We start from the raw sequence: 20,000 nt of genomic DNA on the forward strand, positions 1-20,000 counted from the left end.
GACCCCTGTTCAGCACAGGGACCATCGGACTACACAGTCATTCATATGTGTCCTGTGAACATTAAACTCGGGTTTTTCCAAAGGGAAGAAGAAATTATAAAGAAATGAGAAACGGTTCCTATAATTAAGGGAATAAAAGACAGTACGTATCATGCATGCCTGTGAAAAGGGATAGGAACCCAGGAAGTGGCAGCAGTGTCTACAGTGATGGGACCTGAACCCTAACCGCGTGTGCACGGGGAATGGACATGTATGATGAGCTGGTATAAACATGGCACTTAACATTTTAACCCTGCATGGCACCTACACACAACTTAGTTTTGTCAAACTACCTTTTAAGTATGTCAAAACACACTTACCTTTATTACATGCCATGCACACTGATATTCTCTAATAGTTTTTTAAAATTTTTAATCAAAACCTGCTATTTAGATTTCTAAACTCACTAGCTGAAAAACACTAACCATGTGAATGAAAACATGAACAAATAAGGTGAGAAATACCTTCCACAACGGCATGCAAACAGTTTTCAAAACCTATGTTTCTGGGTGAAACACATTGATCCAATCATAGCTCTTCAGTGTATCCACATATTTTCAATCTTAGCAATGCCTTGAAAAGACACAAATTGGTCACTGCCCACCTATAATCAAACGCGACATATCTCTTTCCACATTAACACAAAAGAATTCACCATAACACACGTTTGTATATCAGAATTCATGTAAATGAATGAGTGTACATCCACTTCACTTGTTTCATTCTTGGATTGTAACTATTTCTGATTTCTGACTACTGAAAAATAAACATCAAAATAGCTTCACTATTTCATATCAATTTAAATCCATAACTGACTCTGTAAGAAGTCAATCCTATAGCTAGCTAGCTGAGAATCACTCAATGGAGATTCCTTAGGAATCTGAATATATCCTTAGGTAAGATACTAGAGACATTTTCTGGATGTATAATGTTCTATGAGCTACATGCCAGTTCTAAGTGTCTTTTAAAAATCAAGATTATTCTAAACTCTGGATTGCATACATAAAGTGCTATAAAGAAATAAAACTGAAGGCAACAGTTGGCCTGTCCATACCCTCAACGATGCCTAAAGCATATGAAGAGAAACCCCAAGCACTGAAAGGTCCTAAAATCAGACTCCAGAGTGTCTTCTCTCCCCACCCAATGCGCCTCTTTCCCTAATTCCCAAGGGCTGTAAATTTGCCAATCAAGTGATTTGTAAATGGAGAAATAAAGACAAAGTTAATATTTTTTATTTTTTAGAGACAGATCTCACTCTGTTGCCCAGACTGGAGAGCAGTGGTGTGATCTCGGCACACTGCAACCTCCAACTCCCAGGTTCAAGCAATTCTCCTGCCTCAGCCTCCCTAGTAGATGGGGGATTACAGGCATGCCTGGCTAATTTTGGTGGTGTTATTTTATTTTATTTTTTGAGACGGAGTCCGGCTCTGTTGCCAGGCTGGAGTGCAGTGGCACAATCTCAGCTCACTGCAGCCTCTGCCTCCTGGGTTCTGCCTCAGCCTCCTGAGTAGCTGACATTACAGGCATGCACCACCACGCCTAGCTGATTTTTGTATTTTTAGTAGAGACAAGGTTTCACCATGTTGGACACGATGGTGTGAGCCACTGCACCCAGCCAATTTTTGTGTTTTAAGTAGAGACGGGGTTTCCCCATGTTGGCCAGACTGGTCTCAAACACCTGACCTCATGTGATCCACCCTCTTCGGCCTCCCAAAGTGCTGGGATTACAGGTGTGAGCCACCACACCTGACAGTTATTCTTTAAGAAAACGTATCTTCTACCAAATGGGAACACACTGGGGATCAGAAAGCTTCCAAAGAACTTGATCATTCATTAAAAATTCCTGCCCCAGACCAGGCGTGGTAGCTCACGCCTGTAATCCCAGCATTTCGGAAGGCCGAGGCAGGTGGATCACCTGAGGTCAGAAGCTCAAGACCAGCCTGGCCAACATGGCAAAACCCTGTCTCTACTAAAAATACAAAACTAGCTGGACGTAGTGGCAGGCCCCTGTAATCCCAGCTACTTGGGAGGCTGAGGCAGAACTGCTTGAACCCAGGAGGCAGAGGGTGCAGTGAGCCGAGATTGTACCACTGCACTCGATCGAGCGTGGGAGACACAGCAGGACTCGGTCTCCAAAAAAAAAAAAAAAATTCCTGCCCTAGTCAAATGGCAAAACAGTTCCATCTCATTAGAAAAGTCAGTTTATTGTTAATGCTAAATAAATACTTGAATAGTATAACTTTCGTGGATATAAATTACACTCATTAAATAATCTTATATTTTGCTTCCTACATAACACTTCTAATTTAAAAAACAGAATGCTCTGCAATCACAGCACTTTGGAAGGGTGAGGCGAGTGGATCACCTGAGGTCGGGAGTTCAAGACCAGCCTGACCAACATGGAGAAACCCTGTCTCTACTTAAAAAATACAAAATTAGCCGGGCCTGGTGGTGCATGCCTGTAATCCCAGCTACTCAGGAGGCTGAGGCAGGAGAATGGCGTGAACCCGGGAGGCGGAGCTTGCAGTGAGCCAAGATCGTGCCACTGCACTCCAGCCTGGGCGACAGAGCAAGACTCCATCTCACCAAAAAAAAAAAAAGAAAAAGAAAAAGAAAAAAAATTTCCATTCCCAAGCATCCATTTAAAAAACCCATAGAACATATTTATGTGTGTATAAATAGTGTTTCACTGACTCTAAGATATTACCATTTAAAACATTATTTTGTGTACTACGAAGAAAAGAATCCTGCCAATTAACTTGTGACAAAATACCTTATTACAAAGAATTTTAATTTTCTACTTACAAAAAGGTATTTTAGACCTCGAGGTAGATATTTGTCATCTAGCTTGCCCTTCTATATTTAAACAATAACCTTCATTTCAATAACAAATCACAGCAGATTTTCTGACCACCTTTAGACAGCGACTGAACTCAAACAGCCGTTCTGTCAAGAACACACTCAGCCAACTAACATCAGGATGACGTGAACAAGCTGACACACCCGTGGGCAGTGACAACACCACTGTCTCCTGGCGGACCGCAAGTGGAAGGCACTGTTTACTGTACAGAAACATCCTGATTCCAGAGACATCACAATGTGACCAATGTGCATCTCAAGAATCAATACAGTTGATCCATAATTCTTGGTATTGTGCAGTTATGAAGCTCTTAGAATAAATTTGAGTTTTTCACATCAACACAATTTGAACATATCACAGTCATAGAAGGTTTTAAAAAAAAATGTACACATATCACTTCAGTGATCAAGATACTATAATCAAATAATTCAACGGTAAAAAAATGAACAAGTCAATCACCTAAAGAATTGTTAGAAAAGAAAAAAGGAATCAAACTGTTTTGTTATCTGCATAGGAAAATATAGGATTTCTTACCTGAATAATGATAAGGAGACAGATCCCGGCACCCATTTCCGCAGGGTCCCCGTACATCCCCGTCATGACATACACAATGGCTTGCCCGATGGTAATGATCATACCAAACACTGACGAGAAGTGGGGAAAGGAGAGCACGCTTACCACCACCGACAAGGAAAGCCCGAGAAAACATCTTTACCGCAAGCAGTCTCAAACTTGGAAAACGCTCTTGAACTGCATTAATGCTCACGTTTCTGGGCTCCATTGAATAAAGCTCTATCTTTCGGTGTATCTCCCACTTCAATGATTTTGGCTCCAGCTAACAACTGCATAATCAAACCAGATGTTACAATTGGGGAGATACCCAATTCCATTAAAGTTCCTGGAGAGGAAGGGGAGAGAAGTGTGGAATGTTTATTGTACACGATACAAACGGATTTACGGGTGTCCCACTCCCTAATTACCTCAACTGAAACACACATGTAAATTTTAACAAGCAAATTTTCATTTCTTAAACATTAATTGCTAAGAAAAGTTCTCATTTATTAACACAATCCTGCAACAATGCCCTGAATAAAAAGTACTATAGGCCTGGCGCAGTGGCTCATGCCTGCAGTCCCCCTACTTTGGGAGGCCGAGGTGTGTGGATCACTTGAGATCAGGAGTTCCAGAGCAACTGGCCAACAAGGTGAAACCCTATCTCTACTAAAAATACAGAAATTAGCCAGGTGTGGTGACGGGCACCTGTAATCCCAGCTACTCAGGAGTCTGAGGCAGGAGAACTGCTTGAACCTGGAAGGTAGAGGTTGCAGTAAGCCGAGATTGCATCACTGCACTCCAGCCCGGGCAACAGAGTGAGACTCCATCTCAAAAACAAACCAAAAAAAAAGAATTTATAGTGAGAAATAAGAAAATCAAATATGCCAATTGTGTAAGGAAGGTATGGAATTAAGGTAGCCTTCATGTCAGAAAATATTCCACCTTAAGGGGGATTTTGTATGTCATCTCAGGTACTTCCTCAATAGTAAAAAAATAAAAACAGGTTTTAGTGTTTAAGACACTAGATGGATTTATTGGCCAGGCGTCGTGGCTCACACCTGTAATCCCAGCACTTTGGGAGGCCAAGGCCAGCGGATCACCTGAGGTCAGGAGATCAAGACCATCCTGGCCAACATGGTGAAACCCCATCTCTACTAAAATACAAAAATTAGCCAGGTGTGGTGGCGTGTGCCTGTAGTCCCAGCTACTCAGGAGGCTGAGACAGGAGATTCCCTTGAACCGAGGAGTCGGAGGTTGCAGTGAGCCGAGATCGCACCACTGCACTCCAACCTGGTGACAAAGTGAGACTTCATCTCAAAAAACAGGCCGGGCACAGTGGCTCATGCCTGTAATCACAGCACTTTGGGAGGCCGAGGCAGGCAGATCACGAGGTCAGGAGTTTGAGACCAGCCTGGCCAATATGGTAAAACCCCTTCTCTACTAAAAATACAAAAGTTAGCCAGGCGTGGTGGCACGTGCCTGTAGTCCCAACTACTCGGGAAGCTGAGGCAGAAGACTCGCTTGAACCTGGGAGGCACAGGTTGCAGTGAGCTGAGATCACACCACTGCACTCCAGCCTGGGCGACAGAGTAAGACTCTGTCTCAAAGAAAAAAAAGAAAAAAAACAGACATTAGATAGACTTCTTAAATCACCAAAATTTATTATTGCAAAATAGCTCTAGTCCAGAATTAGATTTAATCAAGCTTTAATAAATATCTGATATAGGAAATATGGCATTTCAAATCAGTAGAGAAAAAAAGAATGGACCTTGGCAAAAAAATTGGCCATTTTTAGGAAATTAAACCTAGATTCCTTACCTGATGCCTCATGCCTCACATCAAAATAAATGCTACATGTATAGAAATTTTGTCTTTTTTTTTATACAGAGTCTCGCTGTCACCCAGACTGGAGTGCAATGGCATGATCTTGGCTCACTGCAACCTCCACCTCCCGGATTCAAGCAATTCTCCTGCATCAGCCTCCCGAGTACCTGAGATCACAGTCGTGACCACCATGCCCAGCTCATTTCTGTATTTTCAGTAGAGATGGGGTTTCACTACATCGGCCAGACTGGTCTCGAATTCCTGACCTCAAGTGATCTGCCCCCCTCGGCCTCCCAAAGTGCAGGGATTACAGGCATGAGCCACTGCGCCCAGCCTCCATGTATAGAAAATTTAAACATAAAGGATAAATGACAAAAATACTAGAAGGAAATATGGGTGAGGAGCTTATCATCTTGGGGAAGAAAGTCTTTTTAAGCATGGCAAAAAATCCAGAAGCCACAAAGGAAGAGATGGAAGATATGATTAGCTACAACTATGAAACTTCCACGTGGCAAAAGGCAGCATAACGGTTAGAATAAAACTATTTAGGCGGGCACGGTGGCTCACGCCTGTCATCCCAACACTTTAGGAAGCCAAGGCAGGCAGATCACTTGAGGCCAGGAGTTTGAGAGCAGCCTAGGCAACAAAGTGAGACCCTGTCTCTACAAAAAAACTAAAATACTAGCCAGAAATGGTGGGGCCCTGTTGTGGTCCCAGCTACATTGGAGGCTAAGGCAGGAGCATCGCTTGGCCCAGGAGGTCAAGGCTGCAGTGAGCTATGTTTTGCACCACTGCACGCCAGTCTGGGCGACAGAGCAAGAGCCTGTCCCAAAAAAAGAAAAAAAAAATTAAACACAAATGACAAAAAGTTTTATTCTCTAATATGCAAAGAGCTCCTACAAATCAATTAAAAAGTGAACAAACTGGCCAGGCGCAGTGGCTCACGCCTGTAATCCCCACACTTTGGGAGGCCGAAGCGGGTGAATCACAAGCTCAGGAGATCAAGACCATCCTGGCTAACACAGTGAAACCCTGTCTCTACTAAAAAATACAAAAAATTAGCCGGGCATGGTGGCAGGTGCCTGCCTGTAATCCCAGCTACTCGGGAGGCTGAGGCAGGAAAAGTTAAAAAAAAAAAAAAAATTAATTAATTTTTTTTAAAAAGTGAATAAACCAATTTAAAAAGGAAACAGCAGACACATGATGTGTCTGCTCCCGATGAAGCTTTCTCAGGAAAATGCAGCACAGGAGTAGGCCCCCAGCACCCAAACCTGTACTGTGCAACTGTGGAACTCTAACCGAAGCTCATCCTGCCTGGCGTCAACCCTGGTCATCTGGAATTTTAAACTAATAAATAAAGAATCTGGGGCCGAGCACAGTGGCTCAAACCTATAATCCCAGTGAGGCTGAGGCGGGTGGATCACCTGAGGTCAGGAATTCGAGACCATCCTGGCCAACATGGCGAAACCGCATCTCTACTAAAAATACAAAAAATTGGCCAGGCATGGTGGCCTGTGCCTGTAATTCCAGCTACTCAGGAGGGTGAAGCAGGAAAATCGCTTGAACCTGGGAAGTGGAGGTTGCAGTGAGTCAAGATCACGTCATTGCACTCCAGCCTGGACAACAAGAGTGAAACTCCGCCTCAAACAAAACAAAACAAAACAAAAAAACAGTATCTGGGAGTGTGGAGCTGAATCGCACAGAAAATGTTCACCAGTCCCTGGCCGCTGAGGCCTAAGGGCTAGCCGGGCTCTCCTTCCTCCTGGGGCTTAGCTGTTCACCTCCACTTTAGATTCCAAAAAATAACCAGTATCCTTCCAGCAAATGTCATGTTTCTGTTTAAGCTAGTCAGTGATTTCCTATTCCTTAGTTTTTTGCCTTTATTTAAAAAAATTTTTTTTCTTTTTTCTTTTCATGTTAGATGGGTCATGTCCCAAGATCCTAACAAGGCTGGAGAGAGGCACATCTCACCCATGAGCGTGAAGGTCCAATCGTCACACCTACAGGCTACGAAAGCATCTAGTTTCCTATTAGAACAAAAAGGAATCTAACACACTAATAAAAGTCCACTTACAGAAGAAATACAAATGTTCCATAAAAACAGAAAACAATGTTCAAACTCACCAATCTATAAAGAAATCAAAATGAACTAACTGTTGCCAGCTTTTACCTGTCTGACTGACAAAGACTACAATACTAATAATATCCACGGTTGAGAGAAATGGTCATTCTCATATACTGTCACTGAGAGTGGAAAATCAAACAGCTGTTTTGGAAGATAATTTAGCCTTCTCTATCAAAACCTGTGGTGTGCCCATCTTGTGTCCTAACAGTTGAACTTCTAGAAATTCATTCTATCAAAAAGTTACAGAAGGGTGTGATACCCTTCATTGTAGCATTGTTTACAATGATATAAAATCAGGGGGAAAAAACGTAATATATGACAAGAAAGGACCCTAGTGGCCTGCAGAAGTTTCCCATCTTCCTTAAAATGTGCTCCATCCAACGGTCTCCAAGCCCTTCATGATCTGACTTAGATATATCTGCAACCTCAGGTCCCACCATTCCTCCCTCTTCTTTCATTTCTTCCATCCCACATTCACCTTCTCAATATTCTTTTTTTTTTTTTTTTTTTTTTTGAGACAGGGTCTGGCTGTGTCACCCAGGCTACAGTGCAGTGGCGTGATCTTGGCTCACTGCAACCTCTGCCTCCCAGGCTCAAGTCATCCTCCCACCTCAGCCTCCCAAGTAGCTGGGACCACAGGTACACGAGACCACGCCTGGCTAATTTTTGTGTTTTTAGTAGAGATGGGGTCTCAATTTGTTGCCCAGGCTGGTCTCGGACTCCTGACCTCGAGATATCTGCCCGCTTTAGCCTCCCAAAGTGTTGGGATTACAGGCATGAGCCCCCGCACCCGGCCCCTCCTCAATGATCTTTGAACATACCAAGCACAGGCTCACCTCAGGGCCTTTGCACTGGCTCTTCTCTAGAATGTGCCTCCCTCAGGTCTTCGTGTGGCCTCCTCTCTCACTTCCTGCAGGTGTCTTTAAAGATCACCTTCCTAGAGCACCTTCCCCACCCCATGTACCTCCCCAAACAGCAAATATCAACTCCATGACAATTGGAACATTGTCTTGTTCACTGCTCTAATCTCGGCACCTTACACAAAGGCTGACACCTGACACACAGTACGAATTCAATAAACGTGTTGAATGAATGATCAAATAAATCACGGCATATCCTTATAATGGAATAATAACATGGCCATTAATAGTTCATGTAAGATATTAAGAAACCAAAGAAGCAGAATAGTATATACAGGACATCTTAGAGTTATAAGAAGTATATAGATATATGTAGGTGAATGTACGTGCAAAGAAAAGGCCTCAATGCATAGTCACCAATCTAACAAATGCGCCAGAGCTCCCCTCAGAAGTGATACTTTTCAGCTTCATATAAATCTATATACAAACTGCTAGTGCAGTTTTTAAGTAATAAATCAATATTACCTTTATAACCTAAAAACATAAAAAAAAAATCTGCCAGCTACAGTGTTTCCAGGCTGGGTGCAGTGGCTCACACCTGTAATCCCGGCACGTTGAAAGGCCAGGGAGGGAGGATGGCATGAACCCAGGAGTATAAGACCAGCCTGGGCAACATGGCAAAACCTCATCTCTACAAAACTATAAAAATTAGCCAGGCATTGTGGCACGCGCCTATTGTTCCAGCTACTCAAGAGGCTGAAGTGGGAGGATCACCCAAAAAAAGTGTTTCCAAAAAAGAGGTAACCACTGTTCCTAAATCCAAGAAATCTCATGACTGGTTGTACCCCTTGCTAGTCTCACTGCCCAGCATCCTCAGCCAAAATTTCCCAGATGAACCATGTTGCCTGAGGCTTCAGGCTCAGCTCCAGCTGAGCTCCCCCACTGGCTCACACACTGGACTCCTCTTTTTTTCTTTTTTTTTTTTTGGAGACAGAGTCTTACTCTGTTACCCAGACTGGATTGCAGTGGTATGATCTTAGCTCACTGTAACCTCCACCTCCCAGGTTCAAGCAATTCTCTTGCCTCAGCCTCCCGAGTAGCTGGGATTACAGGTGCACACCACCACGCCTGGCTAATTTTTGTATTTTCAGTAGAAACGGGGATTTCACCATGTTGGCCGGGCTGGTCTCAAACTCCTGGCCTCAAGTGATCCACCCATTTCAGCCTCCCAAAGTGCTGGGATTACAGGGGTGAGCCACTAGGCCCCACCTGGACTCCAATTCCAATGTTACCTGGACATCACCTTCTTTGACACTGAAGATCAGGGTTTTCTAGTCCGTGAAAACCCAAGAACAGATTTCTCTATGATTACGGTAATCACATGGTGGTGTCGTTATCTACACGCTAGGCTTCTCTAGGCAATGACATCCTCCCATATCCTCCCCTCCCTGCAGGCACTGAAAACCCACTGCTAATCCACATTTCCATCTGTTTGCTGTGAGTAGGAATGTGGACACAGAAAAGACACGCATACCTCTATTGGAAGCCAGAATAACTCTCATCCAGTAGAAAGGATCTGCAGAATCTGATGACATGATTCCAAACAGGGGGATCTAAAATAGTACACAAAATAGTTTATGAAACTGTATTAATAAGGCTGAGGCATAAGAATCGATTGAACCCAGGAGGCAGAGGCTGCAGTGAGCTGAGATCGCACCACTGCACTCCAGCCTAGGTGACAGAGACTGTCTCAAAAAAAAAAAAAAAAGTATAAAGTGTGCACTTAATTTACAGTGTATTCACTTAATGTTTGCAATACTTTTTTAAAAACTATTCTCATGTTCCTTAACAGAAACAAGCATATCTTCAAGGTAAAGCTGTTCATTAAAAAGAAAATAAAAAGAAAAACATTCCATCACATAGATAACGGTTAATAAAAAAATAGAATTAAAAGAACCAGAAAGTGAAAATAAAAATAAAAACAACAAATCATTACTTAGTGCATTCACTAGTAAATATTCACATCGGTTATGGAGTGTTGTGGTACAACAATGTGAATATTCCTAATGTTACTAAACTGTACATCTAAAAATGGTTAAGATGTCATATTTTATATACTTTTACCACAATTTAAAAAACACTCCCACCAGTAGATTATGGATTATTATACCTGCCTAGTCATAGAATAATTTTGCAAAGCTCTATGTACTAAAGACAGCCAAGGTCACTCTTCTCAATGTAAGACTGAAGATGATATCCACAGTGGAATATTATAGAGCCACTAAAAATTATGCTTACTAAATCTGTAATAACATGGAAGAAGTACTTATGTCATAAAACTAAATATAAAATAGCAGTTCTCAACCTGGGGTGATTTTAGCCCCCACCCAAGACATTTGGCAATATCTAGAGACATTTTTGGTTGTCACAACTCAGGGTTGAGGTGGAGACCAAAGTGACTCCATCTTGGATGCTAATCTACCAGGCTGACTTCTGCTCAACCCTGGTCCCAGGGATAACTCCTGATTCCTGCTTTATTTACAGTCCTTAGTATAAGAACATGTACTCGCTATAAATGCTGCCCTGAGATCCAAGCAACCTTGATGCTATTACACAAATGACAGGCGGTGACACAGAGCGTTGTTACATGTTCTGGAAGGCTGCCTTCAATTGTCCTGCACAAAGTGCGTACACCCTTTCCCTGTGATAGATTAGCCCCGGGTCTGAGAGTAAGAGTGCAGGCCTTTCCCTGTCTTACTGCTGCCCCAAACTATGCTTCTGTCCATAAAATCACCCTCTACTGACAAACTGGATTTGTCTCCCACGTTGATTGGTTTCTCAGCTCCTTCAGTGTTTGGGGGTCATTTTGCATACACAGCCGTTTCACAGAACAGGGGGTGCTGCCGGCATCTAGTGGGTAGAGGCCAGAGATCCTGCTGAACATCCTAAAATACACAGGACAGCCCCCCGTGACAAGGAATCATCCCACTCAAATTCAGGAGTGTCACTGTTAAGAGTCCCTAGTATAAAAACAAAGGTACAAACGTGTATATACAAACGTTGACACTGTAAATAGTGTACAGAAAATAAAACTAGGAGTAGATATCTTTTTAAATCCTAAAGAGCGATTATCTATAGATGGTGGAATTATGATTGACTTTTTCTTCTGTATTCTTTTCAAATGTATCAAATTTTCCATCATGAGGACATTAACTTTTCATTAAAACAACAACAACAACAACAACAAACAAACACCTTACTCAGATTGCTTCATATTATATGACCCATGTTTAGGATACAGCACTTGGCCTCAACCCTTCCTCAACCATGTGGGGATTGGAAAAAGACATTTCAAAAACCTTCTCCATATGAAACTGATTTTTAAGAAAGTTACAAGGCCGGGTGTGGTGGCTCACACCTGTAATCCCAGCACTTTGGGAGGCCGAGGCGGGCGGATCACGAGGTCAGAAGATCGAGACCATCCTGGCTAACACGGTGAAACCTTGCTTCTACTAAAAATACAAAAAAAAAATTTGCCAAGCATGGTGGCAGGCACCTGTAGTCCCAGTTACTCAGGAGGCTGAGGCAGGAGAATGGCATGGACCCGGGAAGCAGAGCTTGCAGTGAGCTGAGATGTGCCACTGCACTCCAGCCTGGGCAACAGAGCGAGACTCCGTCTCAAAAAAAAAAAGAAAAAAAGAAAAAAACAGAAAGTTACAAAACATGCTGGCAGCAATTTTAAACAACTCATGTGATCAACCAAAACCTCTCTGAATGTCTGAATTTATTAGCTGGGTAACAAAACTGGTAAAGCATGAAGCATGGATATTTTATGTGCACCTTGCAGCTGTAGACACTCTTCATTTAAAGAGAAAGATGAGGGCCAGGCGTAGTGGCTCAGGCCTGTAGCCCCAGCATCTTGGGAAGCCAAGGTGGGCAGATCACTTGAGGCCAGGAGTTCCAGATCAGCCTGGTCAACATGGTGAAACCCCATCTCTACTAAAAATACAAAAATTAGCTGGGAGTGGCAGCTCGTGCCTGTAATCCCAGCTACTCAGGAGGCTGGGACAGGAAAATCACTTGAAACCGGGAGGCGGAGCTTGCAGTGAGCGGACATCGTGCAACTGCACTCCAGCCTGGGCAACAGAGCGAGACTCTGTCTCCAAAAAAACAAACAAAAGAAACATTACAGGAGAGTCCATATCAAAATAGTCCACAAGTGGAAAGCGGTCATTCGGCCCAACAACCTTCCTTAATCCCCGATGGTTACGTGCTCTGTGGGAAATGGAACAAGCCAACCTCCCATAATTAATGATATACCCTCCTTTCCTGCAGCCAATAGGATTATGAAAATTGGTTTCTAATTTTATTTCACTTAGTAAATTCCATAGCTAAAGGATCATGTACTACAACAGGTGGGCAACAATAGGAGCCTATTTTCTATGAATCTGTCACAGTTGCAGAGTTCCAAACTTTTTGCTATATTTAATATAATAATCAGTTTCAACTTGTGAAGGCACTCTAAGCAGGTGGCCATTAGCCTGTGGTTGTTTCTGTACCCTGAAATCTCACAAAAGAAAACTGAAAATGACCTTAGAGGATATTTGATTCTGAATGAGTTTCAGCCAATTACAGCCAGCCAGCCCGCCTATTAGCTACACAGAAACCTGTCACAGGAACATAATCAAATGAGGCAAATACCTAGCTGTAGCCAATCAAGTAATTTCTTTACTTCTGCAATTCTTTACTTCTGCTACAAAAGCTCACTGCCCACACCCATGGAGCAGCTCTCGGACCCTCTACCCATGTTGAGTGCTGTCAGGTTCATGAATCCTTTAATGCTCAAATAAACCCTAAGTTTATCTTGTCTGAAGGTTCTCTTTTAACAAACTTGACAAAAATACAGTACAGTACTCAGAGAAACAAAGCATTCTATGCCCTAATGGAAACCAGAACTAATCAGATGGAGACACAGAAAATTAGCACCAGGGATTTCCAAACAGAAAACCAAACAAAGTATTTGTGGGGGGAGATGGCAAGATGAAATTAAATCACAGCATTTTCCTCCGCTGACACATCATAAAACACAGTTATTTATTTTGGAAACAGAGTCTCACTGTCACCTGGGATGGAATGCAGTGGTATAATCTTGGCTCATTGCAACCGCCACCTCCCAGGTTCAAGCAATTATCCTGTCTCAGCCTCCCAAGTAGCTGGGATTACAGGTGTGTGACACCACGCCGGGCTAATTTTTGTATATTTAGTAGAGGTTTCACCATTTTGGCCAGGCTGGTCTCAAACTCCTGATCTGCCCGCCTCTGCCTCCCGAAGTCAGGCGATTACAGGTGTGAGCTACCATGCCCAGTCTAAAATACATTTTTTAAAACATGTAAAATAGCAAAACCTACCAAGAATGAAAAAAGCTATGGAAAGAGAAAAAATCTGTGAAGCAGCCAAACAAGAAAAGGGACTGTCAACCTGAAGCCTAGTGGTCCTGGGGAAAACTCCAGACAGTTGAGAAGGAAGGAGACTCAGCACCAGAGCTGCTCCTGACCCTCACAACGGGAAGTCAACAGGATCTTAGACCTCCCATCAACGTTCCAAATCTGGAGGAAGTAAACTGCAGATATTCTTATCTTGTTCCCTCCTCTGGATAGGAAGGAAGGGAAACAGTAGCTGGGAAGAAATGGATGAAAGAGAAGACAGCAATGGGCTGAGCCTCTCTGATGGAAATGAAGTATAATGGGCTACACCGAATTGGGAATGAAAAACTCTTCCACTACAGGGCAGCAATCTGGAGCCTAGAATGAAAGACACTCGCCCTCAGTCAGATGGTGGACAGCTTCTCAAGACGGTTAACAAAAATCCAAGGAAAACTGTACATTCGAAAATAACTAGAAGGATCCGGGCACGGTGGCTTGCGCCTGTAATCTCAGCACTTTGGCAGGCAGAGGCAGGTGGATAACTTGAACTCAGGAGTTCAAGACCAACCTGGCCAACATGGTGAAATCCCATCTCTACTAAAAACACAAAAAAATTAGCCAGGTGTGATGACACGCGCCTGTAATCCCAGCTACTTGGAAGGCTGGGGCACAATAATCGCTTGAACCCGGGAAGCGGAGGTTCCAGTGAGCCGAGATCGCACGATGGCACTCCAGCCTGGGCGACGGAGCTGAGACTCCATCTCAAACAAAAACAAAAACCAGCTAGAAGGGAATACGTCAAATGTTTCCAGCATAAAGAAAGGACAAGTATTTAAGGTGATGGATATCCTTTACCCTGATTTCATCTTTATACATTATACAAATGCATTAAATTATCACAGGTACACTGAAAATATATACATCAATTATGTACCAATTAAATACAATAATTTTCTTAAGTGAAGACAGAGCAGAGTCCAGGCAGCATGTACTGTACTTATCTCAGTTTATCTCGCCTCCTACCACTCCCTAAAGAAAACTGACTAGAATCTCTTTGAGATTCAGAGGAAAGAGAATAAAGAAATCTCCCACACGAGGCAGAGCTGCCTAAGTATGAGAAAGAAGAAAAGAAACAGTTTGGCAACTATATAAACGTATTAGAGAAGAAATAATGTAACCTAAGATGCATAAATTAATTTATTACATGAAACAGTCATGTGAGGCTGGGTGCAGTAGCTCATGCCTATAATCCCAGCACTCTGAGAGGCCAAGGTGGGCAGATCACTCGAGATCAGGAGTTCAAGACCTGTTTGGCTAACATGGTAAAACCCCATCTCTACTAAAAATACAAAAAAATTAGCTGGGCATGGTGGCTCGTGCCGATTGTCCCAGCTACTCTAAAGGCCGAGGCAGGAGAATCGAAAAAAAGGAAACAGGCATGCGAAATGTCATTCTTTCTGTTTTCTTCTTGGATTCCTAAACTTTAGCAGCAAAGCCCAAAATATTTATTATCTGAACCTTGACAGAAAAAAATTCACTGAGCCCTGGATTAGAAGATTCAATATTGTCAATATGGTAATTCTCTTAAATTGACCTATAAATTCAAAGTAACACGAATGATAATCCCAGCAGACTTTCTTGTAGAAATTGACAAGTCGATTTTAAAATCTATATGGAAATAAGAAGGATCTAGAATAGCCACAACAATTCTGAAAAAGAAGAACAAAGTTGGAGTAATGATTGCAAACTGATTACAGGACTTACTAAGAAGTGGCTTACAGTAGGATGGACACATATATAGATCAATAGAGAGCACAGAACAGACTCGTGCTTATATGGTTAACCAATTTTCAGCAAAGAGGCCTGAGTAATTCAATGGGGAATTTTTCTCAGCAAACGGTGCTGGATACTCATGTAAAAGGAAATGAAAATCAACCCTTACCTCACGCCACACATAAAAATTACCTTGGAACAGATCACAGACCAAAACATACAAGCTAGAACTATAAAATGTTTGGAAGAACACAGGAGACAATCTTCATGACATTAGAATAGGCAAAAATTCCTCAGGAAGCAAAAACTCTAAGCCATCCAAGGAACAAAAAAAACATAAACTAAACTTCATCAAAATTTAAAACTCCTGCTGGGCGCAGTGGCACGCGCCTGAAGTCCCAGCTACTCAGGAGGCTGAAGCAGGAGGACTGCTTGAGCCCAGGAGTTCGAGGACAGCCTGGGTCGCATGGCAAGAGTCTGTCTTTGAAAAAATATAAAAAGAAAAAAATAAAATGTTTAAACTTCTGTTCTTCAAAAGATACCGTTAAGAAAAAAGGCAAGCCACAGACTGGGAGAAATAATTCCTAATACACACATCTAACAAAGGACTTGTATCCAGAAAATGTAAAAATGTTTATAATTCAATGATGAGACAATAATCAATTTTTTAAATAGGCAAAAGATTTGCAAAGACACTTTACAAATCTGACACTTTACTCTTCTGATAAATAAACAAGCACTCATAGGCATATGAAGATGTTGCTCAATAGCATTTATCAGGGAAATGCAAATTAAAACCACATGCCTTAGGATGACTACTATTTTTTTGTTTGTTTGTTTTGAGATGGAGTTTCCCTCTTGCTACCCAGGCTGGAGTGCAATGGCGCCATCTCGGCTCACCACAACCTCCGCCTCCCGGGTTCAAGTGATTCTCCTGCCTCAGCCTCCCAAGTAGCTGGGATTACAGGTATTTGCCACCACGCCTGGCCAATTTTGTATTTTTTTTTTTTTTTTTTTTTTTTTTGAGACAGTCTTGCTCTGTTTCCCAGGCTGGAGTGCAGTGGCTCGATCTCAGCTCACTGCAAGCTCCGCCTCGTGGGTTCACGCCATTCTCCTGCCTCAGCACCCCGAGTAGCTGGGACTACAGGCGCCTGCCACCACGCCTGCCCAATTTTTTGTACTTTTAGTAGAGACAGGGTTTCACCATGTTAGTCAGGATGGTCTCAATCTCCTGACCTCGTGATCTGCCCACCTCGGCCTTCCAAAGTGCTGGGATTATAGGCATGAGCCACTGCTTCCAGCCCAATTTTGTATTTTTAGTAGAGACGGGGTTTCTCCATGTTGATCAGGCTGGTCTTGAACTCCCAACCTCAGGTGACCCACCCGCCTCAGCCTTCCAAAGTGCTGGGATTACAGGCGTGAGCCACTGCGCCCGGCAAGACGACTACTATTCAAATAATCAAAAATAACAAAAGTAGACCAGGACACAGATCAACTGGAACTCCAAAACGCGGCTGGTGAAAACACAAAATGGGGCAACCAAGAGCTGGGCATGGTGGCTCACGCCTGGAATCCCAGCACTTTGGGAGGCTGAGGCAGGCAGATCACCTGAGGTCAGGAGTTCAAGACCAGCCTGCCCAACATGGTGAAACCCCAGCTCTACGAAAAATACAAAAATTAGCTGGGCATGATAGCACATGCCTGCAGTCCCAGCTACTCAGGAGGCTGAGACAGGAAAATCGCTTGAAACCAGGAGGCAGAGCTTGCAGTGAGCCAAGATCACGCCACTGCACTCCAGCCTGGGCGACCGAGCGAGACTCTGTCTCCAAAAAAACAAAAAACAAAACAAACAAGCAAAATGGGGCAACCACTTAGAAAAGAGCTGACAATTTCTTATAAAGCTGAGCATACACTTACTATAAACCCCAAAACTGTACGTCTAAGTACTCACCCATGAAAAATATCCACAGAAATACGTATTCATCAATGTTCATAGCAAATTAATTTGTTGTAGCCAAAATCTGGAAACAACCCAAATGTCTAACAAGTGAATGAATGAATAAACTGTGATAACTTCATACATTAGAACGGTATTCAGAAATAAAAAGGAATGAATTACTGATGTAATGACCATATGAATTAATCTCAAAAAGATTATGATGACGTCAGACACTAAAGAATACTACTGTATGATTCTATTTACATGAAGCTCTAGAAAAAACAAATCAAAGTAGAGTAACAGGATGTAGATCAGTGGCGGACGGTCCTGTGGAGATTCACTGAGAAAGGTTACAGTGAACTTTGGGGGTGACAGAAATGTTCTATATCCACAGAGGTTGTAGTTACGTGGGTGCAGAAATTTGCCAAAACTCTCCAAAACGTACGCCTAAAAACAGGTGCACTTCACCGTGTATGTATTATACCTCCATAAGGTTGACTTTTTTTTTAATGGTGGGGAGAGTTTCTAAGATGCTGAAAGTAAATGGTAGAAATATGAATGATTATTCTTTTTTTCTCTGTATTTTTCTTTGTTTCTTTAAACTTCTCTCCCTAACCACTTAAAACAAATTTAAAGCAAGTACAGTAGTAAAAGTACTTAAATTATCAGATCATTTCATTTTTCAGAAAGTAAATATAGTTAGTTTTTCTCCAGATTAGGTACCTAATCTGTTCTACTGCTTCCTAATATAATTTTTTAAAAGTTCTTACAAGTATTTCAATAGCTTTTCGAACTCCCCAAAAAACCTTGACCTAAATTATCTGGTTTTTATTCATTTATTTATTTGAGATGGCAACTCGCTCTGCTGCCCAGGTTAGAGTGCAGTGGTGTGATCTCGGCTCACTGCAACCTCCACTTCCTGGGTTCAAGTGATTCTCCTGCCTCAGCCTCCTGAGTAGCTGGGATTATATGTGCACACCACCATGCCCAGCTAATTTTTGTATTTTTAGTAGAGACAGGGTTTCACCATGTTGACCAGACTGGTCTCAACTCCTGATGTCAAATAATCCGCCTGCCTCGGCCTGCCAAAGTGCTGGGATTACAGGCATGAGCCACCATGCCCATCTACCTTGACCTAAGTTATCTTATTTAATCTTTACAACAACCCTAAAACATAGGCAGATCACATTTCATACTCACACTGTGAAGTTAGTATGTCTGCAAAATTGTATTTGAAAGTATCATTGGGCTGGGTGTGGTGGCTCAGGCGTGTAATCCCAGCCCTGTGGGAAACAGAGGTAGATGGATGGCTTGAGCCCAGGAATTCGAGACCAGCCTGGGCAACATGGCAAAACCCCACCTCTATAAAATATACCAAAAAAATTAACTGGGTGTGGTGGCTTGTGCCAGTAGTCCCAGCTAGTCAGAAGGCTGAGATGGGAAGATCACCTGGGTTTGGGGAAGTCGAGGCTGAAGTGATCACTCCAGCCTAAGTGACAGAGTGAGACCTTGTCTCAAAAAAGAAACCAAAAAACAAGAAACAAAAAAACACTATCATCGAATTTTAGTGATTTTTAAACATAGTACAACCCAAGATTCTAAAAATTTGGTTTTAGTGTGACCCTTTCCCTGCAAAAGAATTTAAAAATGAGCCAGGCATGGTGGGGCACATCTGCTGGCCTACGTACTAGGGAGGCTGAGGCAGGAGGATCACCTGAGCCTAGGAGATGAAGACTAGCCTGGGCAACATAGAGACCCTGTCTCATTTAAAAACAAAAAATTGCCAGATAAAAAAGGGTGCAGTGGCTCACGCCTGTAATCCCAGCAATTTGGGAGGCTGAGGCGGGTAGATCACCTGAGGTCAGGAGTTCGTGATAAGCCTGACCAAGACAGGAAAACCCCATCTCTACTAAAAATACAAAAATTTGGCTGGGCGCGGTGGCTCACGCCTATAATGCCGGCACTTTGGGAGGCTGAGGAAGGTGGACAGCTTGAGGTCAGGAGTTCCAGACTTGGGAGGCCAAGGAAGAAGAATCACTTGAACCCAGGAGGCAGAGGTTGCAGTGAGTCGAGATCATGCCTCTGCATCTAGCTTGGGCGACAGAGTGAGACTCCATCTCAAATAAAAATTAATAATAAAAAATAAAAAGGATAATAATGCTCAATATGTTGAGCTCAATGTATTTTTAACAAAAAAAAAAATTCTCAAATTCTAACCAATCAAGACCTTAGAACAATGGTAGAGACATTTATTTAACAGTATAATTACATACCTGACAACATACTAAGAAAATGAAGAGCGTTATAGCAGTCCATAGAACCTTCTCTCTAAACTGGATCTGTACAACAAATAAAAAGAATCATCAATCAAAACCAAGAAACAGCAAATTTTTTTGGGGGGGTGGATTTTTGAGGTTCTTCTTTGGGGCCTAATTCACAAAAGTTGGGAATGTCTGTATGTGTTAATAAAGGAAGCATTTTTGTTTATTAGGTACAAAGTTCTATAAACATTTTTTTCTCTCTCATATACACACACACACACACATGCACAGATGCTTGTTTTTTTTTTTTTTTTTTTTTGAGATGGAGTCTCGCTCTGTCG

General features: G+C 42.5%; 1 protein-coding gene and 1 non-coding gene across 2 annotated transcripts in view; both read right to left on the reverse strand.

The window, feature by feature from the left end:
* SEC61A2 (SEC61 translocon subunit alpha 2) overlaps window positions 1-20,000 on the reverse strand; it is a 42,527-nt gene that overhangs the window by 11,381 nt on the left and 11,146 nt on the right. The window contains exons 3-6 of the mRNA XM_026454813.2: window positions 19,672-19,737; window positions 9,798-9,876; window positions 3,666-3,797; window positions 3,434-3,543 (exon numbers count right to left, since the gene is read on the reverse strand). Of these exons, the coding sequence (XP_026310598.1) occupies window positions 3,434-3,543; window positions 3,666-3,797; window positions 9,798-9,876; window positions 19,672-19,737 (387 nt within the window). The remainder of the gene's footprint in view (window positions 1-3,433; window positions 3,544-3,665; window positions 3,798-9,797; window positions 9,877-19,671; window positions 19,738-20,000) is intronic.
* On the reverse strand, window positions 7,194-7,297 carry LOC111550073. The gene has a single exon (XR_002733915.1). It is a non-coding gene; the product is annotated as a small nucleolar RNA U13 (small nucleolar RNA).

The sequence above is a fragment of the Piliocolobus tephrosceles genome, chromosome 9 (assembly GCF_002776525.5).
Source record: "Piliocolobus tephrosceles isolate RC106 chromosome 9, ASM277652v3, whole genome shotgun sequence".
Classification (NCBI taxonomy): Eukaryota; Metazoa; Chordata; class Mammalia; order Primates; family Cercopithecidae; genus Piliocolobus; species Piliocolobus tephrosceles.